The following is a 25,608-nucleotide window of genomic DNA, read 5'->3' as shown; positions in this document are numbered from 1 at the left end:
CTATTATTGTATCAGTGCAGTGGTGTGTCGCCACTGTTCGGGGCTGCAAGTTCAAACAAAGCCAACAGCAGTAGTGATCCGTGCCCAGTCTGGGCATACGGCTGTTCTGCTTCAGGTCACCTGGTCTTGTCATACAACTGTGTGTATCCCTGAAGCCACGTGGGGTTTGTTGTTTGGGGCTACAGTACGCCCTTCGTCACAGTTTGTGATTCGTATGGGATGAATTATCTGCTCACAGTCACAAGGTTAACATCTGCGCTCGCTGGCTAGCATTGGTAGCAGTTGCTAAGGGTTGTACTGTGATGCATGTGTCATTAAAGGAACGCTACTGTTGTATTACATGCAAGCCCCCGGGTGGAGCTACTCTACAGCTGAGCTGACATCTGCTGATGTAGCAATCCTCTTTATGCATACGTCCCTGCGTGCTAAATTCAGGTATATTTAGGGACGAACACGAACATGTGCCCAGCACGTCTCGCTCAGCTGTGCAGCACCCATTTCCAATGTTGCAATCTGCCGTAGAAAGGCGTATGGGGATCCAGGGCATGTCTATCCGCTGCCTCCTGTGCCTCGTTCAGCATACAGCCCAGGTGGGGCCACCAGCCTGGGCTGCCGTTAGTGTCCAAACAACTTTCCGATGCACTGGGAAGGTCGGTCTGCCCTCACACTGTGTCCACCTTGTTAATAGGGTGTCCTACTATACATTCTCTGCCGGAGGCTCGCGTAGGCTGCAATGTCTGCCAGGCTTAAGTGTCCTTTGTATGTTGCAATTATGCACTGTTGTTAGTCATCCTCTGCAATGAGCTGACCCGATCCCGAATCGGTACCGCTCCGTGTCTCAGACATCCGCCATTATTCTTTGTTCGTGACGGGCGCCATCTTAGGAATTTTATCTCAGGATTTGCGGGGAACAATTTCTGTCACAACTGTGTCCTTTCCATGAATCTTTATCAGGACATGATCCTTGTATGCCACATGCATTCCCACAGCAGTAGTTTTGTTTATAGCCTCAGCACGCCAGTTTTAACATCCATATACGGCAGGATAATGAAGGATCCTCAGGAGATGCTCGGAAACGCGACTTATCCCATGGCTCTCTAGCCACGCCCCCCACATCGAACTGTATACTTAAAAGTACTCTGACTGCAATCCGTCTCCCCAAGGGAGTTTAACTGAAGCCAACATTTCTATCACACTTTTCACCTCCTCAATGGAAATGGGCTGACAGAATTCCCTGACCTGCTCATCTGACAGTCGCGGGAGGCTAATCTGTTCAAGCACCTTTTCTATCTCACCATGTGGCAAAGGCTGATCATGACTATATAATTGTGCCTAAAACTCTCTGAAAATGTAATTAATAGCCATTTGTGACCTCCATGGGGCCCCACTCATCTCTGAGCAGTGTTGTCATTATCCTAGGGTGCTCCCGCTTGCACAGCCAGGCCAACATTCTCCCCGATTTGTCTCCCCCTTTCTGCGTCAATTCCATTTTCATATTGTGATCAAATTTGGATAACCTGCCCCAGGCCTGCTAACAATTTAAGCAGACCCCAGCAAGCACATGTTCCGACTCCCCATCTCCATGGGACTGGGATTCCAATCTCTTAACCTCATCCTCCAGTGCCTCCAGTTCCCTCCTCAATTGCCTACCTGTCCCCCGCCTTGGAAATCGTCTCGCCCCTAACCACCACCTTCAGCGCCTCCCACAACATTCCACAACTGTTTAAACTCCCAACATTCACCTCTAAGTACTGGTCTATAGTTTCCCCCAGTGAATCAGCGAAAACCTTATCCTCCAATGCCTGCACCGGGAATCGCCAAGTCAGTACTGGAAGTTTATGGTCTTCAGGATCCCACATTACCAGCAGCGGGGAGTGATCCGATACTGTACGCCCCTCATATTTGGCACCAATATATTCCCCCAAACTCTCTGCCCCTACAAATACATAGTCAAGCTGTGTGTAAAAAGCATGGGGGGGAAAGTAGAATGAATATCCCTGGGCTCCAGGGTGTAGTTCCCGCCATATATCCACTAGTGCCAGATCTCACAGGACTGCCTTTACGGCCACCATAGCTCCTGATGGCTCTCCCAGGGGCTGGGGGGAGGGGCAATGATCTATCCAGCCGGGACCATGCACGCAATTAAAATCCCCACCCCACAAAAACATCATATTTCTCTTTAAAACCAGCCTGTTGCTAACTTTCTTGACGTGCGTCGAAATTCCAGTGTTGGGGAAATGTGAGTTCACTTCTTTTTATCCTATATAAACATGCAGTATGACATACCTTCCCTCACTGTCCATTGTAGCTTCCAACAGACGTAGCGGTACTGATGAGTCTACCCATATAAGGACCCCTCTCGCGTACTGGGAATATGTGGATCAGTATCCTGCCCCACTCCATCTGGACAATAGTAGTTCTTGACCCTCAGGAAGTAGATGTGTCTCCTGTAGTAGGGCCACAGATACCTTCTTCCACCAGAGATAGGATCGCAACTGATTTCTTTTTATATACGTCCCTAGTCCCCTAACATTCCATGATAAAATAGTAAATCTGGGCATGGTAACTTGTGATAATCGCCTGCCCTCCTCCAAACAGGCCTGCTTGCCCTGTCTTCAGTTTAGGCGTGGACCACTCCGCTCTCCCCATCCCTTCCAATACCCTACAGGTGGCAAATCCTCCTTAACCTCCCGATATCTTCTCACCATGCACACCCCGGTCTCTAATTATCTTGAGCTCAGAAACAACACCAACCACGAGAAAACAAAACCAGAACAACCTCTCGAACATCAAGGGTAAACAATGTCCAACAGCGAAGTCCTGTTCAAGCAGACCCGTACCTCCTGGGTTACACCCAGACATGGGGTACCGGGTTCTAAGCCAGCTATCAGCTGACCTAGCAAAACACCTGTTTTGGGGTTGTCTTAACACAATTTAGTGGTGTCACTGCCCTCTCCTGCAAATAAAAAACACATTCGCAACTGCAGACTTGCGTCAATCATTTAGCGCCAATCCGCAGTTTCAGCCCTTTCTGCTTCGCAGCATTTTTCAGCCACTGGTCCAATCCTGTAGTCAGCTGCTCTACCAAGTTTCTTACGCCAACTGGGGAGCCCTTGACAGCATCCACCTTTCATTTTTTTGGGTCGTCCATTTCGCCCAGAAGGCCCTCCTCTCTTTTATCTCCCAGATTGTTGTGGTCTAGCCACATGTTTGCAGCGGCTGGTGTTCAAGAAAGTGCGTCTTTCACCCATATAGGATCTTCAGCCTAGCCAGAAACATCAACATATATGTGACACCCAGCCTCCTGAGTTGCGCCTTCACATGGATAAAGGAATTTCGCCTTTGTTGCACCAAAGGTGTATAATCTGGATATATGGCAACTGTTGCATCTCCTCTCTTCTCTGGAATAGCGGAGCACTACTTCTCGATCCCTGAAATGTGATTTTCTTGCTATTACCGGTCGAGGGTGCGAGCCTGGTGTGGGTTTCCGTTGTAGGGACCTATGCACCCTTTCCACTGCAAAGCCTTGTGACAGCTTTTTGGGTCCAATTTCTTGCAGGAATAATGTTTCGACATAATCTGTTGGGCTCGGCCCTCAATTCCCTGCAGCATCCTCAGTAGCCTAACGTTGTTCCTTCGGGACCTCCCTTTTGCTTCCTCAATCCTGGCTTCAAGTGAGGCATTTTTAATTTCCAATTTTCATAGTTTCACAGTTTGATCCTCCACCACAGGGGCTAATTCCTTCAGTGCAGACTCCATGGTAGCAGCCAGCAAACGGACATCTTGATGGAGGAGTTGTACGTATATGCCCACTGCCTCAATTCTACCCTCCAAGGAAGTTTTTAGGTCCAGTATTGCAGCTAGTATCTTTGACTCCCGCCGGTCTTCTCGCAATTCACCCTCTTCTTCAACGGTCACCCCCTTCACGGGCATCCGTTCCTTGGCTTTCCCCTGTATCGTGAACAAGTCCATAATCAACCCCTTCTGTTTGTCCTTTGGGGGGGCATCGCTGCCTTAGTGGCTCAATTCGCAGTTAATCTTGGCCCACCCCTATATATTTCACCACTCAGTTCCCCCTATGGTTCCTCTCTTCAACTTTGTATCCACAAGTTGCAGTTACTGGGCCAATGCCTGTATCTCCACCTTCTGGTCCATGTTTCAGTTCACCATGCCTTTAGTGTCATGTTCTATATATATGATTCTCATAGGGGGCGGTGTCTCCAGTATGCTTCCAGCAAGTTTTTCATCCCCTTCTCCAGGTGCCCCCCCCCACTCTCCAATGGTGACTGTATTGGGTACCTATTGCAGGGTGCCACTTGCGCATTATCCGTGTTTCCTCAAACCAATGTCAGTGCCGCGGTTCTGTCGTAAGCGTGCTTGATTTCTTGCCAGAAGCTGTACTTTCATATCCACTTGCACTGCTATGTTGGAAGCAGCGTTAATGTCTGTCGTGCTCTCCTTTCATATCCTTACAGTAAGCCGTGTTATGTGCGTCTGCCAACCCCTCAGGGTTCCATTCACTTGCTAACCATCCACAAGCTGTCTGTTGCCTCACTTCTCAGTCCTCTCTTGTTCTCTCTCACTGCCGCGTCCCGTTACTCCCCACTATCAGGCACTGCTCTGCAGTGCCCCTCACCCAGCTCCTCGGCTGTCGGATGTTCAGTCTCTGCCTCCTAATCTTGGTCCGCGCTGCGGGGGCTTTGCAACTGTTGGCTCAGCGATTTCTCCCCTCCGGGTTGATTGATAGTATCACGCCGTCTACTCCTTTTCCGGGCTGAGCCCTCTTTTGCCCTCACATCAACTCCGCCGCCGGCAGCCACCCCAGCTGAGCCTCGCCAAGGCGCACACAGCCCGCCATTTGGGCTCATTCTCCTCCTCCTCCGCTCTGAGTCGGTTGCATTGGCTCTCAGGGCAATGTTTCTCAACCAAACTTTGCCAGTTAATTGTCTTGTGCACTGTGTACCCATCCCGTCCTTCAAGTCTGCATAAAGTCATATCGGTCTGCAGTATTAGGATCTGCTGACAGGATCACTGCAGAAGCTGCAGCAAGACACGTCTGGACTACATGGATCCAGACCACGCCCCTCAACTGACACATATTATTCCTTTTCTCACTTCTCCTGCAACTTTCTAGTTACAGTGACAGGTTTGTCTGAGTGGCTGCTGGCAGTGGATGTTTTCTACCTTTCTTTGTGAAACTTACATTGCAGGCTGCTGTCGCAGCTGCAGTAAAGGACACATGGGACACCATTGTTAGGAAAGATTTCGTAATTGTGGGTAATTTTCCTTCCATGTGGCAACCCCTAAACTTTTTGCTGTTGTTTTCACCATGATCTAGACTTTGCCAGAGAAGTGCAGCCTTCTGCCGCACTCCTCTGGGCTTTCGCTCCATTCTTACGGGGAAACTGACATGCTTTTAAGACAGTCAGTACCGGGAAACGCTGTTTTCCATAGTTTCTTTTATCATGTTGCGGCTTTCGTGCAACATGACACAAGAGGGCACTGTAAGCTAAGTTACTGCTCTCTTGGGTCTCTAGCCTTCTACAGGCCGTAGATACTCTTTTTGAATTGTAACTGATCGGTGCAAGTGAATCACGGACGGGAATGGTGGCAGCAGTTTCTTGTGTTTTGAGCTCCTTTTGGCGTTTTAAGCCCGTTTCTCGTGCTTAGCCCAAAATGGTGGCCTGGATCCCAAAATGGCCAGACCACGAGGCTCCTTTGTCCTGTCCGCTGACCGTCTTGCTCCCTTCACCTTCCCCAGGTCAAGCCGACCCGGGGCCTTCCTTATTTGGGCATGTACTTTCCCGCAAAACACGGATGCTTTTGCGGGCTTCTACAGGCCTTGTGTGTGCCTCCAGGGTGTGGGGTGGGATGTCTGGTCCCAATACACATCCTGGGTGCCAGAGAGTCTAGGGTGGTGTGAATGCCTGGGACCACAGTGGTCCGTGATAGGTCCACGTATGGTGTCAGTGCTGATGAGCGGATCTCCCATTGGGTCCCCTCCGTTTTGGCGCGAAGGGAACCATGGATAAGAGGGGGCTGGAAACACTGCTACCATGTCGATCTCCTGAGTTCTCAAGAACGAAGGAATACAGGAGCCAAGTATCCTGCAACCCCGAGGCTGAACCGAGGAATCGCTGGTGACCCGCTGAAGGACTGCTCCTCTGCACTGCTGTCGCCTTGTGAAACCCTTTTTACCTCTGATCGAACCAGAAGGCCTGTACTGGTACTTCGACCCTTGGAATAGCGGGAACAGCTATTCTCGGCATCTTCACCATCTCCTACTCGTAAGCCTTCGGAAGCGTCTCTGGGCCATCCAGCAGACTGACCAGCCTACACAGGAGTCTTGCTCTGTAACCGCCGCCAGGTTGTGTTGTATTTCTAGTCCTTCAAGACATGTTGGAGTGAGGTCATTTTGAATTGTATGAGTCTCACAAACTTGTTCAAAGCTCATAGGTATAAAATTGGACACCACTGACCCTTTTTCTTTTTGACCAGGAAGAAAAAGTATAAAATCCCTTGACCCTTTGGCTTAACAGTACCATTTCTATTCCAGTTTTCTGGAGAAGTTTGTATATCTTCACTTTGAGTTGTGATAAGTGGTGGACCTTTGATGATTGTGCAGGTGATGCTGGCAGACAGCCCATAAATTCGATGCTGTAGCAGTTCTGCATGACCAGAAGCACCCATATGTCTGAATTAACTTTCAGCCAGTGGTGAAGGTGTTGGCTGAACCTTTCCCGCACAGTGGTACGGTTGGGGGAGGAGACGTTCCCCTGTCAATTCTGCTTCGATTGGGCCCTGGTTTGTCCCAATCCACGCCTTCATCTCTGCGTGTTGTACCCAGTGGAAGATTGTTGGTACCTGTTTCTGGACTGAAAGAAAGAGGAGGAGGACCTCTGCGAGGTATATGCCTTGTTATAGCCTTGCTATTTTGCAGATGAGGCCGAAAGGAACAAAAGGGGCAATGGTCCTTATCTTCATCAGCCAGGGAGCTAATGGCTCTGGCCGTATCTGTGTCAGTCTTTATCCCCTTGAGATGGTCGTGTCCGTCGAACAGCATATCCAGAATTCGGGCTTGCCCCTCTGGCCTGATTTTTGCTGCCTTCATCCAAGCTTGCCTTCTTGGCACTGTGCCGTGGGCCATCTGTCTGAAACCAGATTCAGCTATATATACTCCTGTGTGGATCATGTGCTCTGAAGTGGCTTCACCATCTGAAATTATTGACTTTGCCTCTTTTTGGAACTCTGGAGGTAGATGTTTTGCGTGCCTGGACACCTTGTGCCAAAGTTCCTGGTCGCACCTATCTGAAATTGCTAGGACGGTTGCAGCAGCGTTTCTATCAATAAGAGCAGCAGACACCTTATTGCCGATCGCCTCTAGCTTCCTACCCTCCTTATCGGCGGGAGTCGTTGGCAGCGACGCTGGGTTTGCCAGCTTCTTCCTTGCTGCTACTGTAATGATGAAGTCGGATTTGGGGTGCCCCCGTAAACATAAAGGTGCGCTGTCAGGGGCCTTATATTTCTTTTTAGGCCAAGCAGCCAAGGTGGGGGGCGAATAGCTGATTCGCCAGTATCTTCTACCCAGCCTCCCATATAGTGTCCAGGATTGGAATGGTTGTAACCGTTTTCCTCCACTTGTCCCTGTGTTTGTTTAACACAGACCTTTTTCTCTTCACCAGACACCTGCTGGTTGAACAGCCATACTGGTGTGGAAAGAGGACCCTCCATGGCCCCCGGGGAGGAGCCTCACCTCTGCTGCTTCTCAATGATGTAATCGTCCCATTCATCCACCCGTCGTGTTGGCGAATCTAGTGGGAGTTCACCCTCCTCCGGACCATCATCTTGGTCATCCCGATTGGTGTAATCCCTGTACGGATTGTCCACAAGGTCCTGTCCGTAAGGATCATCTTGCCAATCTGTCATGGACAAGGTAGACGGTGCTCTGGTGCCCAGAGACAAAGGACGTGAAGGAAGAGATTGCCTCTGCAAAGACTACATGCTTCTAGGTGATGTGCTGGGTTTCCGTGCTGGGACGTGCTCCTGGGTGAGATGCTTGATCCTGGTGGAGGAGAGATACATCTCTGCCTTTTGGATGGTCTCTCCTGGTCTAATGTGGTTGGTTCACGGACCTGTTGCACCGCCAGACTTGCTTTTTGTCTTTTCTGAAACTCTTCCATAATGTTCCTCATGGACTGCATGGAAGGGGCTGGAGGTGTCCCCTGCAGAGGGGTGCCATGGCAGGCTGTGTTCTTTGGGTGACGGCTGTGGTACTTCCAGAATATCTTCGATGTCGGAGAAGTCTTCCTGGAGGATATCTGTCAGTTCTACCATTTCCTTAATGGGAGAGAGGCCGATGCTGGATCCAGAGGGAGTTGTCAATGTATGAAATTGACTCTTGGCAGTGGACTCAATGCTCACTGTGGACAGGATTGTCTCTATGGGTAAACGGTCATCCGATCAGGATTTTTTAATTGACGAAACATTATCCACCGACGGGGTAGTAGTGGCCAAAAGGATCGTCATGGACAAGCAGTGTTCTTCCATCGACGGGTTACCGTGGACGAGAGGATAGTTGTGGACAAGCAGTGTTTTGACCTTGCCATCGACGAGGAGGCCCTGTCCCTTGACAAAGTTTTCATCATCGTCAACGCTAAAGCTGCTGTGCAAGGTGGTTTCCCAGTGGACGATCAGTCTCCCATGGACGACTTCGGTATCAATGGTGTCTTGTGGTCGGTAGAAAACCTTCATGGATGAGTGTCCTTTTGTGGATGAATGACCTATAGACGAGGCCTTCTTATCTGTCGGGTGCGCCGGGGAGGGACTAGTTGCTGCCCACTCTGTGGACTAGGGTCCCGTGGACAGGGATTTGGAAGGGGCCTCCTTACATTTGGGTTTGGTCCCCTTAGCCTCCAAGTGCTGGCTTTTGTGCCCCTTTGATGCCTGGGAGTCTGCCTCTGACTCCTTGACAATCCTTTTCTTGACTTTTGAAGGAAGCGAAGATCCTCTTTCAACTGAAGAAGCTCTCCTTTTAGGAGCTTGCTTTGTAGAGGCCCTGTGAGTTGGTGCAGGGGCTGCCTTCATGGATTCTTCGTCCAAAAAAGCGCACTTACTTTCCAAGTGGAGGTGTAGCCTTCTGTGTATGTCTTGGAGGGTATTTTGAGTGAAGGTTTTATAAATATGAAATTCATGAATGGCATGTGTGCAGAGGCAGTAGATACCTTTGGTAGAGGTCAGAGGTTTTGCTGTTCCAGGATCTGTCTGTAAGCATCCTTCAGAAACGTGCAGAAATGGGTCTAGTAGTAAGAGAGCTATTGAAGTGATAGATCAGGTATTGTTGGACATTCCCTTTGGGCCTCCTGTTCTTGTGGGAAGGGGTGCAGCAGTGCATTACCTCCCTCAGAGAGGGGTTAAGCCTACTCCAATTAGAGGCTGAAGACGAAGAGAGAGTCCAGAATCACCGGAGGGCCCTCTCGTAGAAGATTCACCCCTGGGAATGGTCGTCGACAACTAGATACCAGCGGAGGGAAAGGCCCCGGGACACACCTACATGCTCTGATCCTAACTGATACGTTTTGATATGTCTCTATGGGTCAAAGGGCATCCGGCTGTCGGACATTCCAACTGAGCTGGTGGGGAGATCAAGAACTGAAGGGTTACCAAAGTGCCTAATACAAGGGGCTCAAAACATGGATACCAGGATGGAGCGCTAGATGGGTCGGGTGGGGGCAGGGCCATTGGATACCTGCAGAGCCTAGCCCCAAGGGTATTAAGAGTGTACATTCTGGGCTTTAGCTTGCTCGGACACCTATATGGGATGTTGACCGTGACCCGGAAGTTGCATCTTGTAATGCAGTTTCTTATTGTTGTGTTAAGGTTTGGTTTGAGGGGAAAGGGGGTGGATACAGTGATGAGATGGAGCAAGGGGACCAACAGGGCATTCAAAACAAGTATTGATGAGGAAGAACAACACTCTAGTGGGGGACATTTTAGAATACCTAGAAAGGAGGGACCTACAAGGAAATAAACACCAAAACCGATTGCAATTCTTGCTAGTAACACAAAACATAATGGGACAAATTTCCCAGTCAAGAGGAAAAAAGTGGAGCATCTCCACAAAGAACGTGAACCAGACATTGTAGCCCTGCAGGAAACCCACCTGCTTAAATGAGATAGAAATAAAGTACAATTTAAGCATTGCTTGCAAGAATTCCATGCCTCTGCATCTATTAAAACATGTGGAGTATTACTGGCGATCAGGGATGGGGTAGGCTTTGTTATTGAGGCGGTGACCGAAGATAAAGAAGGCAGATATCTGCCCATCAAAGGGACCAAACAGGGTCGGCTCCTTACGGTGGTCACGATATATACTCCTAAAGCAGATCAGGACAGTTATATTAGGAAAATCATTGCCCAACTGTAATAGTTTGCCAGTGGATAATTACTCCTGATGGGTGATTTCAACCTGGTGTGGTCCCTCAAGCTATCCAGTCGTCAGGGTTAAATATTGGGAGGCGGGGCAGCATCTAGAGCCCTTAAAAAAGGCAATGGAAGATATTAAGCCGAGTTGGAGGTAGATGATGGGTCAGGAGCGGGACGTTATGTTGTTCTCCCATGTCCACATGACACAATCAAGAATAGATTGCATCTGGCTGTTAACCCTGTTGTTGGGCAAGGTAGGGGATGTTTCAATAGTAACAATTACCATCTCGAACCACGCCCTGGTTTTAGCGACATTGAGTATGTCACAAAGGGGTCCAAAGCCATGGAAATTGAATACTCTCTGTGAATTCCTTAGTGAACCAGGTGTGTCTGCACAGACTGAGAATAAGATCAGCAAATATTTTGAAGAAGCACAACAACAAATGCTGTGGAGAGTGTGACTTGGGACACATTTAAGCAATCATCCAGGGGAACTTATCTCTCTTAAAGTACAGAGAGAGAAACAGTTAAGATCATTACAGTAAATTCTGGAGAAAATGCTATGGGATGAACAAAATCTCTTAGGGGAAAACCCTTCCGGTAAGCTTAGAAAATTCAGGGGAATTGTGGGACAAATGGAATTGGTCTAAACACAAAGAGCTGAAGCATTGCTACTTTATGCCATACAGCCGTAATATATAAAAGCAAACAAAGCAGATAAACTGCTAGCCAAAATGCTTTGGGGGCAAAAAAATCGTAGAACAATTAGGAAACTTGTAGATGAGAGCTCGGACACTATCACAAAATCAGAGAACATAGCGAAGATTGTCACCATACACGACACTGTATACATCTGATCTCCCCCGGTCAACCATAGTAGATTATTTAGAAGTATTACCTAACCCACAGATCAGCTTAGAGCACAGGGAAGTTATTAAGCATCTACCCAGAAACAAATTGCCGGGCACGGATGGTTTCCCAGCCCTCTTGTATAAGAGATTCAGCAACACAATAGTCCCTACACTGACCAATTTATTCAGTTCCTTGTGAGATAAAGGGCAGATCACATCAACACAGGAGGAGGCCAAAGTGGTTCTGATCCAGAAACTAAATAAAGACCCAATTAAATGTGCTTCCTCCTGCCCAACAGCATTAATCAACATTGACACTAAGATTTACACAAACATTCTGGATGATAGGTTGGACCCGCTTCTTTCACCAGTGATTCAACCAGACCAGTCAGGATTTGTATGGGGCCAACAATCCTTTGACAATGTGAGAAGAGTGCTCCATTTAATAGAAAAAGTACAGAGAACAATCCCTGCGATTCTTTGGATGTCGAAAAGGCATTCAAAAGGGTGGAAGGTTGCTTCCTTTTCTCCACTCTTTGAAGCATGGGCATCGGTGATCTTTTTATTCAAATGGTTCAGGCAAGCTACGGTAATTCATCAATATGGCTGCAGTTCAATTATGTTATTTCAAACACAACAAAATAACACTGACGCACCAAACAGGGATGCCCTCTTTCCCCCTTTCTGTCTACAGTATATCTGGAACCCTTTCGTCTTTGATTAAAATAATTAGAGGAAATCAGTGGGATCCCCCGAAAATGTGGCTGCAAAAAGACTAACAAACCTGAAAGCTTTACTGTCAGTGATCAAAAGGGAATTAAGAGATATTCCATGGGATGGCGGGATCGAAGGTTAAAATAATAAATAACTTCAGCCTTTAACAGCAGTTGGGGAGTTCCCTTGGCTTGTGGATTTATTGGTTTTCTTAAAAAGTGTCTTCGGCTGCAAAGTCGGATCCTAGTGGTCCTGAGGCTGCCCAAAACCTTGATGCTGATAAATAACAAAGATTAGGATCCTGTTTTTGTTGTGCCAAATTTAAAATTGTATTCATAAATTGTAATGCTGTCACTTTTTTATCCTTTCAAGAACACTTTGTCACAATTGGCATTCTTTTGTATATAAAGTATTCACATTATAATTTCGTTATGTTGCTGTTTCTAAAAAGCACTTTGTTGTGGTGAACTTCTTGAATTGTTTTCATTACATTTTTGTACTAATTAAGATTGACCCCTATTTGGCGGCCTTCTTTTTTATTTTTAATATTTTTGATTGAATTCCATTCATTCAATTTCCAAAGACATTGGGTTTAGCGCCTTTGTTGGACGCCTTCCTTTTTATTTCACTCCTTAATGTGTAACTCCTCTTGATGCCTCCTTTCATTTTTTTATATATATATTTGTTTGAATTCTATGCATTCAAATGTCCAAGATATTGCTTTTAGCCCCTTTGTTAGACGTCTTTATATTTGACTCCTTAATGTGTGACTCTTCTTGACTCCTCGACACGTGTTTCCCCTTCTTTAAAGGAGACGGTTCATCAGGACGGTTAGTCAATAGATTGAATTATACAAAACCTATGACAAACCAAATATTTTGATCTTAAAAAGTTGCGGATTATCTCTATTCAGTATTGAATCAATATTATATATAGTCATACTCACTAATGTTCGCCCTTTGAACTCTTCAAATCAATTTGCTTGTGGTATATGCCCATTTCAATTGTTGTGATAGATGGCAACTCAATGTCCTCCTATAGTACACATAACAAGTACAATTTTGTAAAAGCTGCCTTCTTATTAGTAATGATTATGCATTGTTGTGATTGAAGCATATTTATTTCCTGCTAATATGAAAATGATTACCTGTTTGTCTCAGGGATTACCATGCTACGAATTCCGATTTCCTCGCGGTACGATTGTTGCGGGAAATCAAAGATGGCTGTGTTTTATTCCGGCGTGATGAGGCGGCCACGCACGAAAAACATGATCGTGTCATCTCATCACCGCCATCTTGCTTTGGGAGGCATGTGTAATTTTTTATAAATACGGCTGCCTCATGCCTTATACCAGTTGTTATTATTTTGTACCTTTTTTCTGAATAAAGCGTAAATACTTGATTTGTTGTGGATATTGAGGCATAATACTTTTTTGTTTTGCCATATTGTAGTTTCAATTCTAATTATTTTGAAAATAATGTTATGCATCCTAATTAGCCTCCATTTAGCACTGTGTATTTGCTGTTTGTCTAGGCAAACTAGATTAGAATATTACTCTTTTCTTGTGGTTTATTCAGTTTTTTTAATCATTTTTTGTATTTGAAATAACAATACTTTACATTTCTTTTAGTAGCAGAACCTTGGAGTGAAAGAGGTATCAATTTTTACATACGTATTATATGTTACTAATCTAACTGTGTAACGGAGAGGCTGATTAACTAACTTGTTTTTATCATCATTATACTTGGTGCTTATTTTTCCTTATACATACTGAACATGCTAATTTTGTCTAAAAAACATGCCAAGTACAATGTACATATAATCGCATTACTAATATATCATAGAACATGATGCAGTTCCATATCTGTGTTAAGACCCGAATGGCAAGTGTCCATTATAAAAATCCAATATGCTTTTCTTCGTCTTAACAATTGTTCAGGGTTTCCTCCTCTGGGGAGTAATTCTACTTTTTTCAGATCATAAAATCTCATATCTGATGAACTGCTTTAAAGACGGGGAAACATGTGTTGAGGTGTCAAGAGGATTCACACATTAAGGAGTCAAATACAAAGGAGCCAAATATAAAGGCATCTAACAAAGGGGCTAAACCCAATGGGCCTCATTACAACCCTGGCGTTAAGGGGTTAACGGCACTGTAAAAGTCTGCGGCGCCGTTAAACCCTTAACGCCAGATTCACACTTTAACGCCTGCTTTTTGCAGGCGTTAAAGTCCATCCCGCTAAGGGACCTTGGTGCTAATTACGGCACCGTGATTTACGGTGCCATAATTAGCGCCTTCCCCATTCCCATTGAGCCCTATGGGCCAAAAATGGGAATGGGAAGGGGGCCATGGTGAAGTGGGGATTTACCGCCCCGCCAACCTTGGAATGGGGCGGTAAATCTGCCATCCACCATGGCGGAATCCGGCATGGACCATGGTGCTAATAGCACCATGGTCCAACGCCAGGGTTGTAATGAGGCCCAATATCTTGGACATTTCAATGGATAGAATTCAATCAAAAATATAAAAAATACAAAAGAAGGGTGCTAAATAGGGGTCAATCTTAATTAGTACAAAAATGGAATGAAAACAATTCAAGAAGTTTACCACAACAAAGTGCTTTTTAGAAACAGCAACATGACAAAATTGTAATGTGAATACTCTATATACAAAAGAATGCCAATTGTGACAAGGGGTTCTTGATAGGATAAAAATGTGACGGCATTACAACTTATGAATAAAATTTCAAATTTGGCGCACCAAAACTGGATCCTAATCTTTGTTGTTTATCGGGATTGAAAGTTAACCTAGACAAATCAGAGATCCTAAACGTAACCCTACAAAGTGAGGAGGAATAGGCATCTAAAAGCAACTCCCCTTTTAGCTGGGTCAAAGCAGACATCAAATACCTGGGAGTAATGCTCATGAACAAGATCAATAAATTGTATGCTGTGAATTTTCCAGTGGCACAGAGAAACATAAAGGAGGTCCTCCTCCACTGGAACCCGCTCTCTGTGTTTTGGCTGGGAAGGATTGCCTCTATTAAGATGGTCATTCTTCTGAGGGTTCTACACTTATTCCAGGCTTTCCCAGTTATAGCTCCTAGACCATTTTTCAAAGTTCTAAACCATATGGCCTTCGCATAAGTATGGAAGGGCGAGAAACCGCAAGTCACCCAGAAATTAACTGCCCCAAAGGACGAAAGAGGCCTAGCCTTCTCATATTCCACAGGGCCTACATACACATCCTTAGGGAGTGGTTTAGCAGAGATAAAGGAAAGATATGGCCTAGAATGGACAAAGCAATTATTGGCAGACCTCTTGAGGAGGTCCAATGGACTCCTTACTCGGATAGACCGAGTAAGATGTGCGTAAACCAGCTAACACGCCTGGTGGGAGACACTTGGGACACCTTATGCCCAAGTGTCTTTTCCTCTCCCTGTTTACCCATTTAATTAGAAACCAAGGTATGGAGAATGACGCATTTCTTAAATGGGAGCAATCAGGATGCCCTAAGCTGAAGCACCCTTTTCTATACACATAGATATGATGACGGATTGAAAACAATCTTTCCATTTGAGTGAAAAAGAACGTCATTGATACTTCCAACTGACACAATGGGCCTTGAACCCAAAAAATAAGGAAGCTACCCTCAGGCCTTTTGAAAAATGCTGTGACCCAATCAGGGTCAGCATGACTGCTTGGCACTATATAAGTTACTGCAAGGCGGTGTGCTGGGAGCGTACTGGCCTTATATGCTTAAATGGAGTAAGGACCTCAAGCTAGATATCCCCAGAGAACTGTGGGAGAGACTCTCGAGGTGCATTCCCAAGCAGGCAAGAGCCATCCAAATCAGAGAAATCTGGTACAAAATCATGATGCAATGGCACTACACTCCAGCAAAACTACATGATAAACACTTGTGTATATGCACGTTATAAATGCCATATCATATCATATCATATGCACAAACGTCTCAAGTGTTGGAGGGGATGTGGCGAAAAAAAGGAACATGGGTGCTCATATGGTGGGTCTGCCCGAAAATACAAGCTTATTGGGGACAGATAAAAGAAGCACTGCATGAAATATTTAAAATCCCCACACACATGTCAACTGGGACCTGCCTACTCGGGTTGTGGGATCTAAAAGCCACGCTAAGATATACAGCCACCAGGAAGGCTCTTATGGTGATGCAAATAACAGCTTTACTACTCATTGCTCAATGTTGGAAGGTAGCAGAGGTACCCACATTCCATGATTGGATACAGAAACATTGGCAGCAGGTCGCATTGGAGTGCTCTACCTACAAATTACAACAAGATCAGGCAGGATTTCGTATGGTTCGGGGAAGGGTGTTGACCTCCCTGTAAGATGATTATCCTTTACCTCTATGCTCCCAAAGACGGCAGCTACTGCATATTGAGTAGATGTTAATTATTTAGGCTCCACCGTTTCCCAATCAGAAGCTGTATCAGGGAAGGGGTGGGGACTGGGGTTGGATGAGGGGAAATATGTTTTTGCATAATACTTTTTTCTTGTAAAATCATCACAAAAATTTGTTTTAAACAAAATGGCGGCACCCGGTGAAGGCTTTTCAGTGAATCGTAGCTCGCGGGTGAAAACAATAGCAGTTCCGTCCCTTGTTTCTAGCTTCCTGATTATCTGAGTGCCCTTCCCCATGTGTGAATATGTATGTACTTGTTTTGATGTGCAAAGCTAATTAAGTTAATTTGACTTCCGTGGTGAGATTTAGGCATCAGTAGTGTTAGATGATTTTAACATGTCTATTTGTGTATGTACTTTCAGAATTACATTATCTTAGTCTTTTGGCAATATGTAAATATGTCACACACACCTTCATTGCCTTTCTTTATCTTTTTATATTTGCGATAAAAAATAAGAAGCATGTATGCATGTTTTATATTAATTGTGTTTTTTATAGCTAAAGGTGTGTGGACTGATTGATTGAATAGCTAAATGCTGGAGTAGATAAAGGAAGGTGGCTATGGCAGATGAAGTTGGAGTAGGAGGTATGTGGAAGAGAGGAGCGTTCTCAGAGGCAACTCGGAGGAAGGTGAAGAATGGGGATGGGGAAAGAGGGGGAAAGAAATGGGGGAAGTGGTGGGAAATTGATGGCCCTGCAGGAGAAAGGGAAAGAACAGTAGGCAGGATGAGGAGCAGAGTTGGCAGTAGTATGTTAGGCAGGGGATAATTGGGAACGTTGAAGGGATATCCACAGCGTCCTAGAAGCAAAATTGCATTTAGAAACATCCACATGGTACAAGGCGAGTTACCACAGTTAAATATACAAGGTCCTAGACAAACAGAAAATGCAATTTTTGAAAAAATAATGGGTTGTACGTGCAATGTAAAGAAACACTGGTTGTAGGTGAATAAAAACACAATAAAAAAAGTGATAGTCTCCCACACTACAAAGGAAAACTTCTCTCACACCATGCAACTACTTCACAACACTCACTTTAAATAAGGCAGTTAACATCAGCACTATACCATAGTTAAAATTAAGGTTGTAAAGTAGTGCTGTAGTGTGAGTTGTGGTTTTGTGTGTATTGGGAGAACCTACACTTTAACTATGGTATCCTCCATGCGCCTTGAACCACTTGTGTATAGGCACGCTATAAATGACATATCATATCATATCAATGTTAACAGCTTTGTATTTAAAGTAAATGTGATAAAGTAATAGTGTGGTGTGTGTGGAGGTTTAATTTGCAATGTTTATTATATCTATTATTTTTTTAATTTACACTCACTTTTAATAGTAAGCCTAAATGTGTCATTTCCCACAATTGCATACATTAGTTTTTGTAGGTAGAAACCTAAACTTTTTTGAAGGATTTTATTTCACACAGATATATCATAAATACAATTTAAAACGTCTTCTTTGTTTAATTATGACAATTTCAGAATAGAAAGAGGAAGATGTACCTGGAGAAAGGTGCTGGTTGGAGTGGGACTGGCTTCCGGTAGTAAAGGGTAACTGGCATCTGGACGTGGATGGAATCTGTTGTCTGTCAGAGCTTACATACTGTCAAAAAGGAAAGAAATCAAATGTTGTAATCACTCATTTTAATAACTCATGTGCTCTTCAACTGAGGAATTTCTATGTAACATGTATTAAGTACACAGTACCTGGAACTGTGAAATGGCATATTAATAAGGTGGCAGAAACAGATGAATTTATTTCAAGCACTCCCATCCCCACATCCTATGCATCTCCTCCATGTCACACTACTCTGTTCCATTTCAACTGCCGACTATACTAACGTATGGTCTCAGATCTGGTTCATAAGATGTAGGTAAGGTCATTCTTTTACTCGCTCCTTCTATTTCAGAGCCTTGAAAGTGAAAAATGAAATGGGTGAGTGGCAGTAGCAACAGTTGATATGGAACAGATTATTTTGACTTTTCAAGCACAGATACATCCTTTAGACATGGTTTCAGATAGTAGTGCTTTCAGCACCAATTTGGTCATGTTCTGGTGGCTGGCCTACAGATCACATTGAAAGGCAGGCACCAACACTGTTTTGGCTACAGGTGGGATGTACACCTTCTGGCCCCCTGGAAAGCAGGGTATTTCGAGAAGAAAGATTATACGACAGATGGGCACCTCTAATACTATTCTGTCTATGGTTGACTGCCTTCTATCCTTTGCTTTGACCCATCCAAATAAACAATAATGGTTCTTGTGGGGTGTCTCTACTGCCATAGTGGAAAGTGAGCTTAGTGAGAAGGTAGGGAGAAGTCACACCTGGATGACATGGAAGTCTGAATCAGAGGTAGGACCTGAAGGAAACAAAGTATATGGTGGTATGGATCCTGTGTCAAAAAACATGGCCGATCACTCTATCCTTAGGCCAAGGTTATAACTATTGAAAAGGTTTTCTTCTACTGAACCAGTCCAGTATCACTGGTTGTCAATGGTTCAATCTGGGGCTTAGGAAACAAAGCTTCAAAAATATTCAAATCTGACAGGCCATATGGCAATCTCATAACATCTCTCCAGACGTTTTTTGCGGTATCCACATCCCTCCCAAATACTGTTGACTTTAGTTAATAGCCATGTGTAATCCCTGCCTACATGGGGCCCGGTCAGGTATGGGATTACCTACAGGCATAGGTATTAGGGTGTTGAGGGAAGTAGGAAGGAAAAGATGGAAAAATAAACATACAGACAAAGAACAGGGTTTTAATTAAGTTCTTTATTCATGTGTATATGTGATTTTACTGTGTTCACTGGACTTATCTGACTGTACGACTGTGTCCCAACTGAGGGGGCCATCTGGAACCTTCTGACTGATGGCAATAGGCAAGACACTGCTGCCAGGAACTTTATAATTACCTGTGTAGAGGATTCCAACTCAGGATTTGAAGATGTTGAACCAGGAGGAATTGTTACAGGGTTTGAAATTAAGATTGGATAAGAAGGAGCTAAAAGCAGCTCTTGGTTATCTCTCATTAACCGGTGACCAGGTGCTACCACTGGGGAATGAGGAGCTACTGCATAGTACATAGCTAGTGCATAGCATTTCGCAAATCTAACTTCCACATACAATGCAACTTGTGTACAGGCACTTTATAAATGCCACATCATATCAGATCATGCTACTTTGTCCGTTATTTATTACCCTTTAAGCTTTAAATATCACATACATGCGTCCTAATGTCTATCCACCTAGCTTTTCAATCTATATACTCTCCCACTATTCGATCTTTTGTATGAGACGGTTGACACCGAGTTAGTTTTTGAGCTGACTGGGAATTATGACACTGACTGCTCTGCCATCAATCACATCTACTTGCTGGTGCAGACCTGGATGGCCTTTACCTCCTTGTCTCTTAATGACAGCAAGACAGAGTTGCTTATAGCTGATTCTGGTCAGCGCTTGAAGAGGTTGCACCAAAGGGACAACCATTTTGCAATTGTTGGCTGTAATATCCCTGTGGTCTCATCTGTTAAAACGCTGGAAGTTGTTCTTGATTCAAACTCAACCATGAAAAAACATATTGCACACCTTAGATCTACTTGTGCATATACGATTAAACCAATGAAGCAAAAAGGGCCTTATCTCTCCATCAACAACTTGGCCTATCTGGCTGGCGCCCTGATTAATACAAAAAATGCCCTGACAGGTTTACAGCTCCATTTTACAAAAAGTTTTGCTCTATCCTGGTCCCTCCCTTAGCATCTCTTTTTTTTTAAATGTATGCTTTCAATTCACATATAAAAAGTCAGTTGAGCACGGACAGGCAACATTTAAACATTAACAAAACTACCTGTCTTTCCAATTAACCCCCACCCCTGTCCTCCACCCCACCTCCCTGCATTCGACACCCACCACCTCCCGCTCTCATAACAACATTTATATGACACTCACGTATTCAGTTTCACTTGTCAACTTTTGGGGCTATATTGATCTCCGAGATCAGTTTCTCCTAGATTCCAGTATTGATTCATAACATATAAGACATAAAGCATATAGGGCGTTGTGACTCACACCACTGCCCAAACTCGGATTGGGTTCTCTTCAGGCCTCTTGGATGTATTTAACACAATAAGACGACCATTCCAATTCTACCGAACCGGGGTCACCGTGGATTGCTGCTGTGAAACGTTCCAGTACATATAAATTCCGGCTATGTTGATCCATTCTTTCTTAGTGGGTGAAACTCTCTCTTCCAGTGTGCCGCCAGTAAACCATGGACCATTTCCGGGAGTCGAATATATTCTCCCTCAAGTTCTTGCAAGCCTTCAAGGTCCCTGATCCAGTTTAGGACCTCGTCCCAGTAATGTTGCACCACATCACATCCCCACCACATATGCCAATAGTCAGCACTGGATCTGCACTCGTGCCAGCATTTTGGACTCACCCCTTGGTACATTCTGGATAGCCTAACCAGGTCATATTGCCAACTGTGAAACAGTTTAATGGCATGTATTTATACTGGAAGGAGATCGAATTCTGGAAGGCACCCGACACATTCTCTGCCACGTTTGGGGGACAATCTGCATCCCCAGGTCTCCCTCCCGTCTCTGCCTCAATCTATCAGAGGCGCCCCTTCTTGTCTCAACTAGGGCTCTGTATAGAGCACCAATCAGGCCCTTGGAATCTGACGCAGTATCCAAGATTCTCTCGAATGATGTGAGCTCCCTCTGAATCTTTTCCCTCCATGCCTCATGGGTTAGGACCCCTTTCAACTGTAAGTACGAGAAGACTGAGAGCATCCCTATTCCCAAGGCCTCTTCAAGCTCTGTTATTGTGATAAACCTACCGTCTCCCACATTTCCTTGACCCTTTCTAATCCCGCCTCAAACCAGGATTGGAACCTTTCTGGATTCGTCATAGCATCCCTGACTCCTAGTACCCAGAGATGACCCAATGGTGAAGGCCATGATGTAGCACCCCCATGCCATCTCCCTATCTCCAGATATTCCAGAAGGTTCACAAAATGGGATGTTCCCATATCCTCAGTGGTAGCTTAGCTCTAGGGACCCACACCCATTCTCCCACCGTAGTCGGTCGTAGATGGTAATTGTCCAGTCCTACCCATTGTAGGTCTTCCTGTAGTCTAAGGTGTGGAATTAGAATCCTAAACTGATCAGCCTTATAATACAATTGTACATACAGCAATCCCACCCTCTAACCCCCCCACTTTCTTTGGGAAGACTCAGGACCTCACTGGAAACCCTAGGTTTCTTACCCTGCCACAGAAATCGTAAGAGAGTCCCCTTAGTTACTTTAAAGTAGGGGTCGGGGATCTGAATGGGTAGGATCTGGAACAGGTAAAGGATTTTAGGAAGTACCACCATTTTAAGCAAATTCAAATGCCCCAGCCAAGAGATCGTCAGCTTGTTCAATTTTTCTAGATCTTTCTCAAGTTCCTTCAACAGGGAGGCGGGGGGGAATTCACATCATACAGTCCCTTAAGTTCTCTTATTACGTTAATACTCAAGTAACATAAAGTTCCCACATTCACTTTCATGCCTTGAGTTGAGAAACGGCCCAAATCCTCACCCCTACTTCTGTCCAAGGGGAAAAGGACTGATTTACCTGCATTAATCTTGAACCCCACCATTTGTCCATATTGTTCAATCAAACTAAACGAAGCAAGCACTGAGGACAGTGGGTTCACCACATGCAGGAGCATGTCGTACGCATACAGGCTAATTCTATATGTCGCCCCTCCCACCCCAAATCCTTCTACCCTATGGTCCTCTCTCAGCCTATGGGCCAGGGGTTCCAATGAGAGCACAAAGAGAGCTGGCAACCTTGCCACGTCCCTCTGCTCAGGTGGAACCATTGTGAGTATCCCCCATTAACTGCCACACATGCCCTCGGGGAGGAATAGATTGCCATTATACCACTCTTAAGTCTCTTGCCTATCCCAAATTTGTTAAGCACTGCCCCTAAAAAGTCCCACTCCACCCTATCAAATGCCTTATCGGCATCAACGGAGAGGAGAGTGGGATCACCCGGCGCACCTTGACCCTCAATTATCAGGTTTAGCGTCTTCCTCATAGTGTCTGCTCCATGGTGCCATTTGACAAACCCCACCTGGTCAGAGTGAACCAGCTTCGGCAAGTGTCCCTCCAGCCTGGCAGCCAGGACCCTGGCATATATCTTCGTGTCTATATTTAGGATAGAAATTGGGCGGCAGGACCCACAAGAGCTAGGATCCCTGCCCTCCTTTGGTATTACTGTAATGAGGGCCTGGACAAATGAGTCTGGAGCTCTACCTGAATCCATGATGTCATTGAACAACATTGTGAGGAAGGGGAGCAGGACTGGCAAGAAGGACTTATAAGAAGGACTTATAAAATCCTGATGTAAAGCCATCTTCACCAGGGGCCTTTCCCAGCCAAAGGCACACTATAGCATTTTTAATTTCTTCTGCCGTAATAGGTGCGTCCAAGGATTCCTCTTCAGTTAGCCAGTGCATGAAAGCCTCTTCTAAGTAGTTCTCAACCACTTTCATATCAACAGCCCCTTCGCTCCTGTATAAAACCTCATGAAACGAGGCAAACACCTCCTGGATCCCGTCTACTGAGACCTCCATTGTCCCTTCCCTTCCCTCTATCTCCGAGACCCATCTCTCTGCCCGTTGTCTCCTTAACCTTGCGGCAAGAAGAGCGTCAGCCTGATCTTCCCAGGGCATAGACCACTCCATCCAATGTCCACTGACACCATGTCGTGGTCCGACCAACTCACAGGGTGAAAACCCGATCCTAATGCCAGATTCCATAAATCCCTTGAGATGTATAGATAGTCTATTCTCATTGATGTACCGTGTGGAGTGGAATAGAAGGTAAAACCCCTTTCTTGTGGGTGGAAGTGCCACCATATGTCCCGCAGCCCGTACAGTTCTAAAGCTATACTAAACTCCATACCCCCTTGTTTCTGTGGTTCCTATTCCCCTGGGTTCTTGGTCTGCCTGTCCAGACTGACGTCCATCCACACATTAAAATCTCCCCCGACTATATGATGTCCCTGCCCTTGATTTATTATTTTATCTAGGGTTCTCTTTAGGAATCTCCCCTGACCCTGATTCGGGACATACATTGCGGCAAACGTAAACCTTTTTTTATTGATCCATCCTGGGACCAACAGAGTCCTTCCCTTCGAGTCTGACCACACCATGGTAACTTCCATCCGGAGTGCTTTCCGAACCAAAATCCTGAATTCCGCCTTTCTCATCAACACAGAACCCCAATATTCACGTCCAATCCGGCCACAGGCAATCCTACGCTCCTCGACCCTCAGATACCTGGTGTCCTGAAGAAATAAGACATCAATCTCAGACCTTCTAAATTCCCTAGCGACTAACGACCTGTTGGTCGGGGAGTTGAGCCCCTTCACATTCAATGTACACACCCGTAGACTGTCTCCCCTGGTTCCTTCCCCCGAGTCAGCCATTACAGAATCTTTCATCCAAACCGAATCTCTGAGTCAGAGTCAATCCCCCAACACTGCATTGAAAAGTCCTTGAGTGAATGTAGCAAGAGCCATATCGTAAGTTTGAAGATCCCTTCCCCCTTCACACCCCTCCCTCTCCTGCCCACCCCCCTACCCTCCTGGCATCCGGACTCTCCCAGTTGCCATCACTAGGTGAATGCCTAACCACCAAACAGGCTCGAGACCCAGGCCCCAGCTCCTTTCACCTCATTCTCAGATGCCCCCACTCCATCCCGCAGAACTTCAACCAACAAAATAACCACAAACCATTTTAGGACCTGTTAATCCTACACGCCACCACCAACCTAGACAATTTCAAAGTGTCAGTAACATTCCCATTTCAGTTATGAGAGTAAACTCAACCATGTTGAAAACCACCAGTGTCACACTCACAGCCCCAACAGGAAGCTTGTTCAGGATGTGCTGGCTGGAGAGGTGTTCAGCTTCCTGAATTTCCTCGAGCCGTGGATCCTTCTCCTATTAGGCCCCTTGATGCGCCATTGCCTATCTCCATCATTGTCCCCTGGTGGGCTAGGGGGTGATTCCTCCTCCCCAAGCAGCTCTCTTGAGACTCTATTTATTTCTTCTTCTGTAACCAGCCTGTACTTATGTCCTTCCACCTCAAAAGAGAGCGAGAACTGGAATCCCAATCTATGTTGGACTCCTTTTGCATTGAGGAAAAGGTGGCAGAAAGCCAACAGGATACAGCGCATAGGTCAGCAAATTATGTAGCTGTGAAAGGGCTGCGGCTAAGAGCTTGGGTGGGAGCCTGCCAAGTTCCCACTGGATTAGGAAATTGAAGGAAAAAGGGGTTTTGCTCTCCAGCTGCGCACACACATAAAGTGAATAGGCAATTGCAAATGTATATGAATGGTTTTAATCAAAAACGAATGCAGCCTGACACGTGTTTCGAGCTGAACGCTCTTCGACTGAGGCTTAGTCTTGGCTTGGGTAAATTGTAAATACTAAAATTGAGGTGTAATTAATCTGACACAAATTATTGACCATGGGCTCCCATTAATTTGCAGTTGCACGGATAGGTTATCGGTAAATTATTAACTTGCAGTGCGTTAGTTAATAATTTACCGATAACCTATCCGTGCAACTGCAAATTAATGGGAGCCCATGGTCAATAATTTGTGTCAGATTAATTACACCTCAATTTTAGTATTTACAATTTACCCAAGCCAAGACTAAGCCTCAGTCGAAGAGCGTTCAGCTCGAAACACGTGTCAGGCTGCATTCGTTTTTGATTAAAACCATTCATATACATTTGCAATTGCCTATTCACTTTATGTGTGTGCGCAGCTGGAGAGCAAAACCCCTTTTTCCTTCAATTTCCTTTTGCATTGAGCCATTTCGTCAGGGGTGAACACAGTCTCCTTTTTGCGAGAGTGAGAGTGGACAAGTCCTGAAAGACAGTGAATCTTGCCGCGCCCAACATCGCAGGGCCCTTAGCCCTTGCCCTCTCTAGTATCTAGAGCTTGTCTGGGTAGGATATGATATGATATGATATGGCATTTGTAACGCGCCTATACACAAGTGTTTGAAAGGGTAGTTGCGGAAAGGCGCCAGAACTGATCTCGGGCCTTTAGCCGTGCCACCGGCCTTATGGACAATTTTCATTTCATCAATCGAGTCATAAT

The 25,608-nt window shown here is 45.4% G+C and overlaps 1 protein-coding gene across 4 annotated transcripts in view; it reads right to left on the bottom strand.

Moving 5' to 3' along the window:
• Nucleotides 1-25,608, bottom strand: part of LOC138491614 (nuclear body protein SP140-like) — a 3,009,150-nt gene that overhangs the window by 1,625,674 nt on the left and 1,357,868 nt on the right. For all 4 annotated transcript variants that reach the window (XM_069618235.1, XM_069618234.1, XM_069618232.1 and 1 more), the window contains one exon: nucleotides 17,937-18,036. In XM_069618235.1, the coding sequence (XP_069474336.1) occupies nucleotides 17,937-18,036 (100 nt within the window). The remainder of the gene's footprint in view (nucleotides 1-17,936; nucleotides 18,037-25,608) is intronic.

The sequence above is a fragment of the Ambystoma mexicanum genome, chromosome 10 (assembly GCF_040938575.1).
Source record: "Ambystoma mexicanum isolate Mex_15411 chromosome 10, UKY_AmexF1_1, whole genome shotgun sequence".
Classification (NCBI taxonomy): domain Eukaryota; kingdom Metazoa; phylum Chordata; class Amphibia; order Caudata; family Ambystomatidae; genus Ambystoma; species Ambystoma mexicanum.
This window is presented reverse-complemented; position numbering and strand designations above follow the sequence as displayed.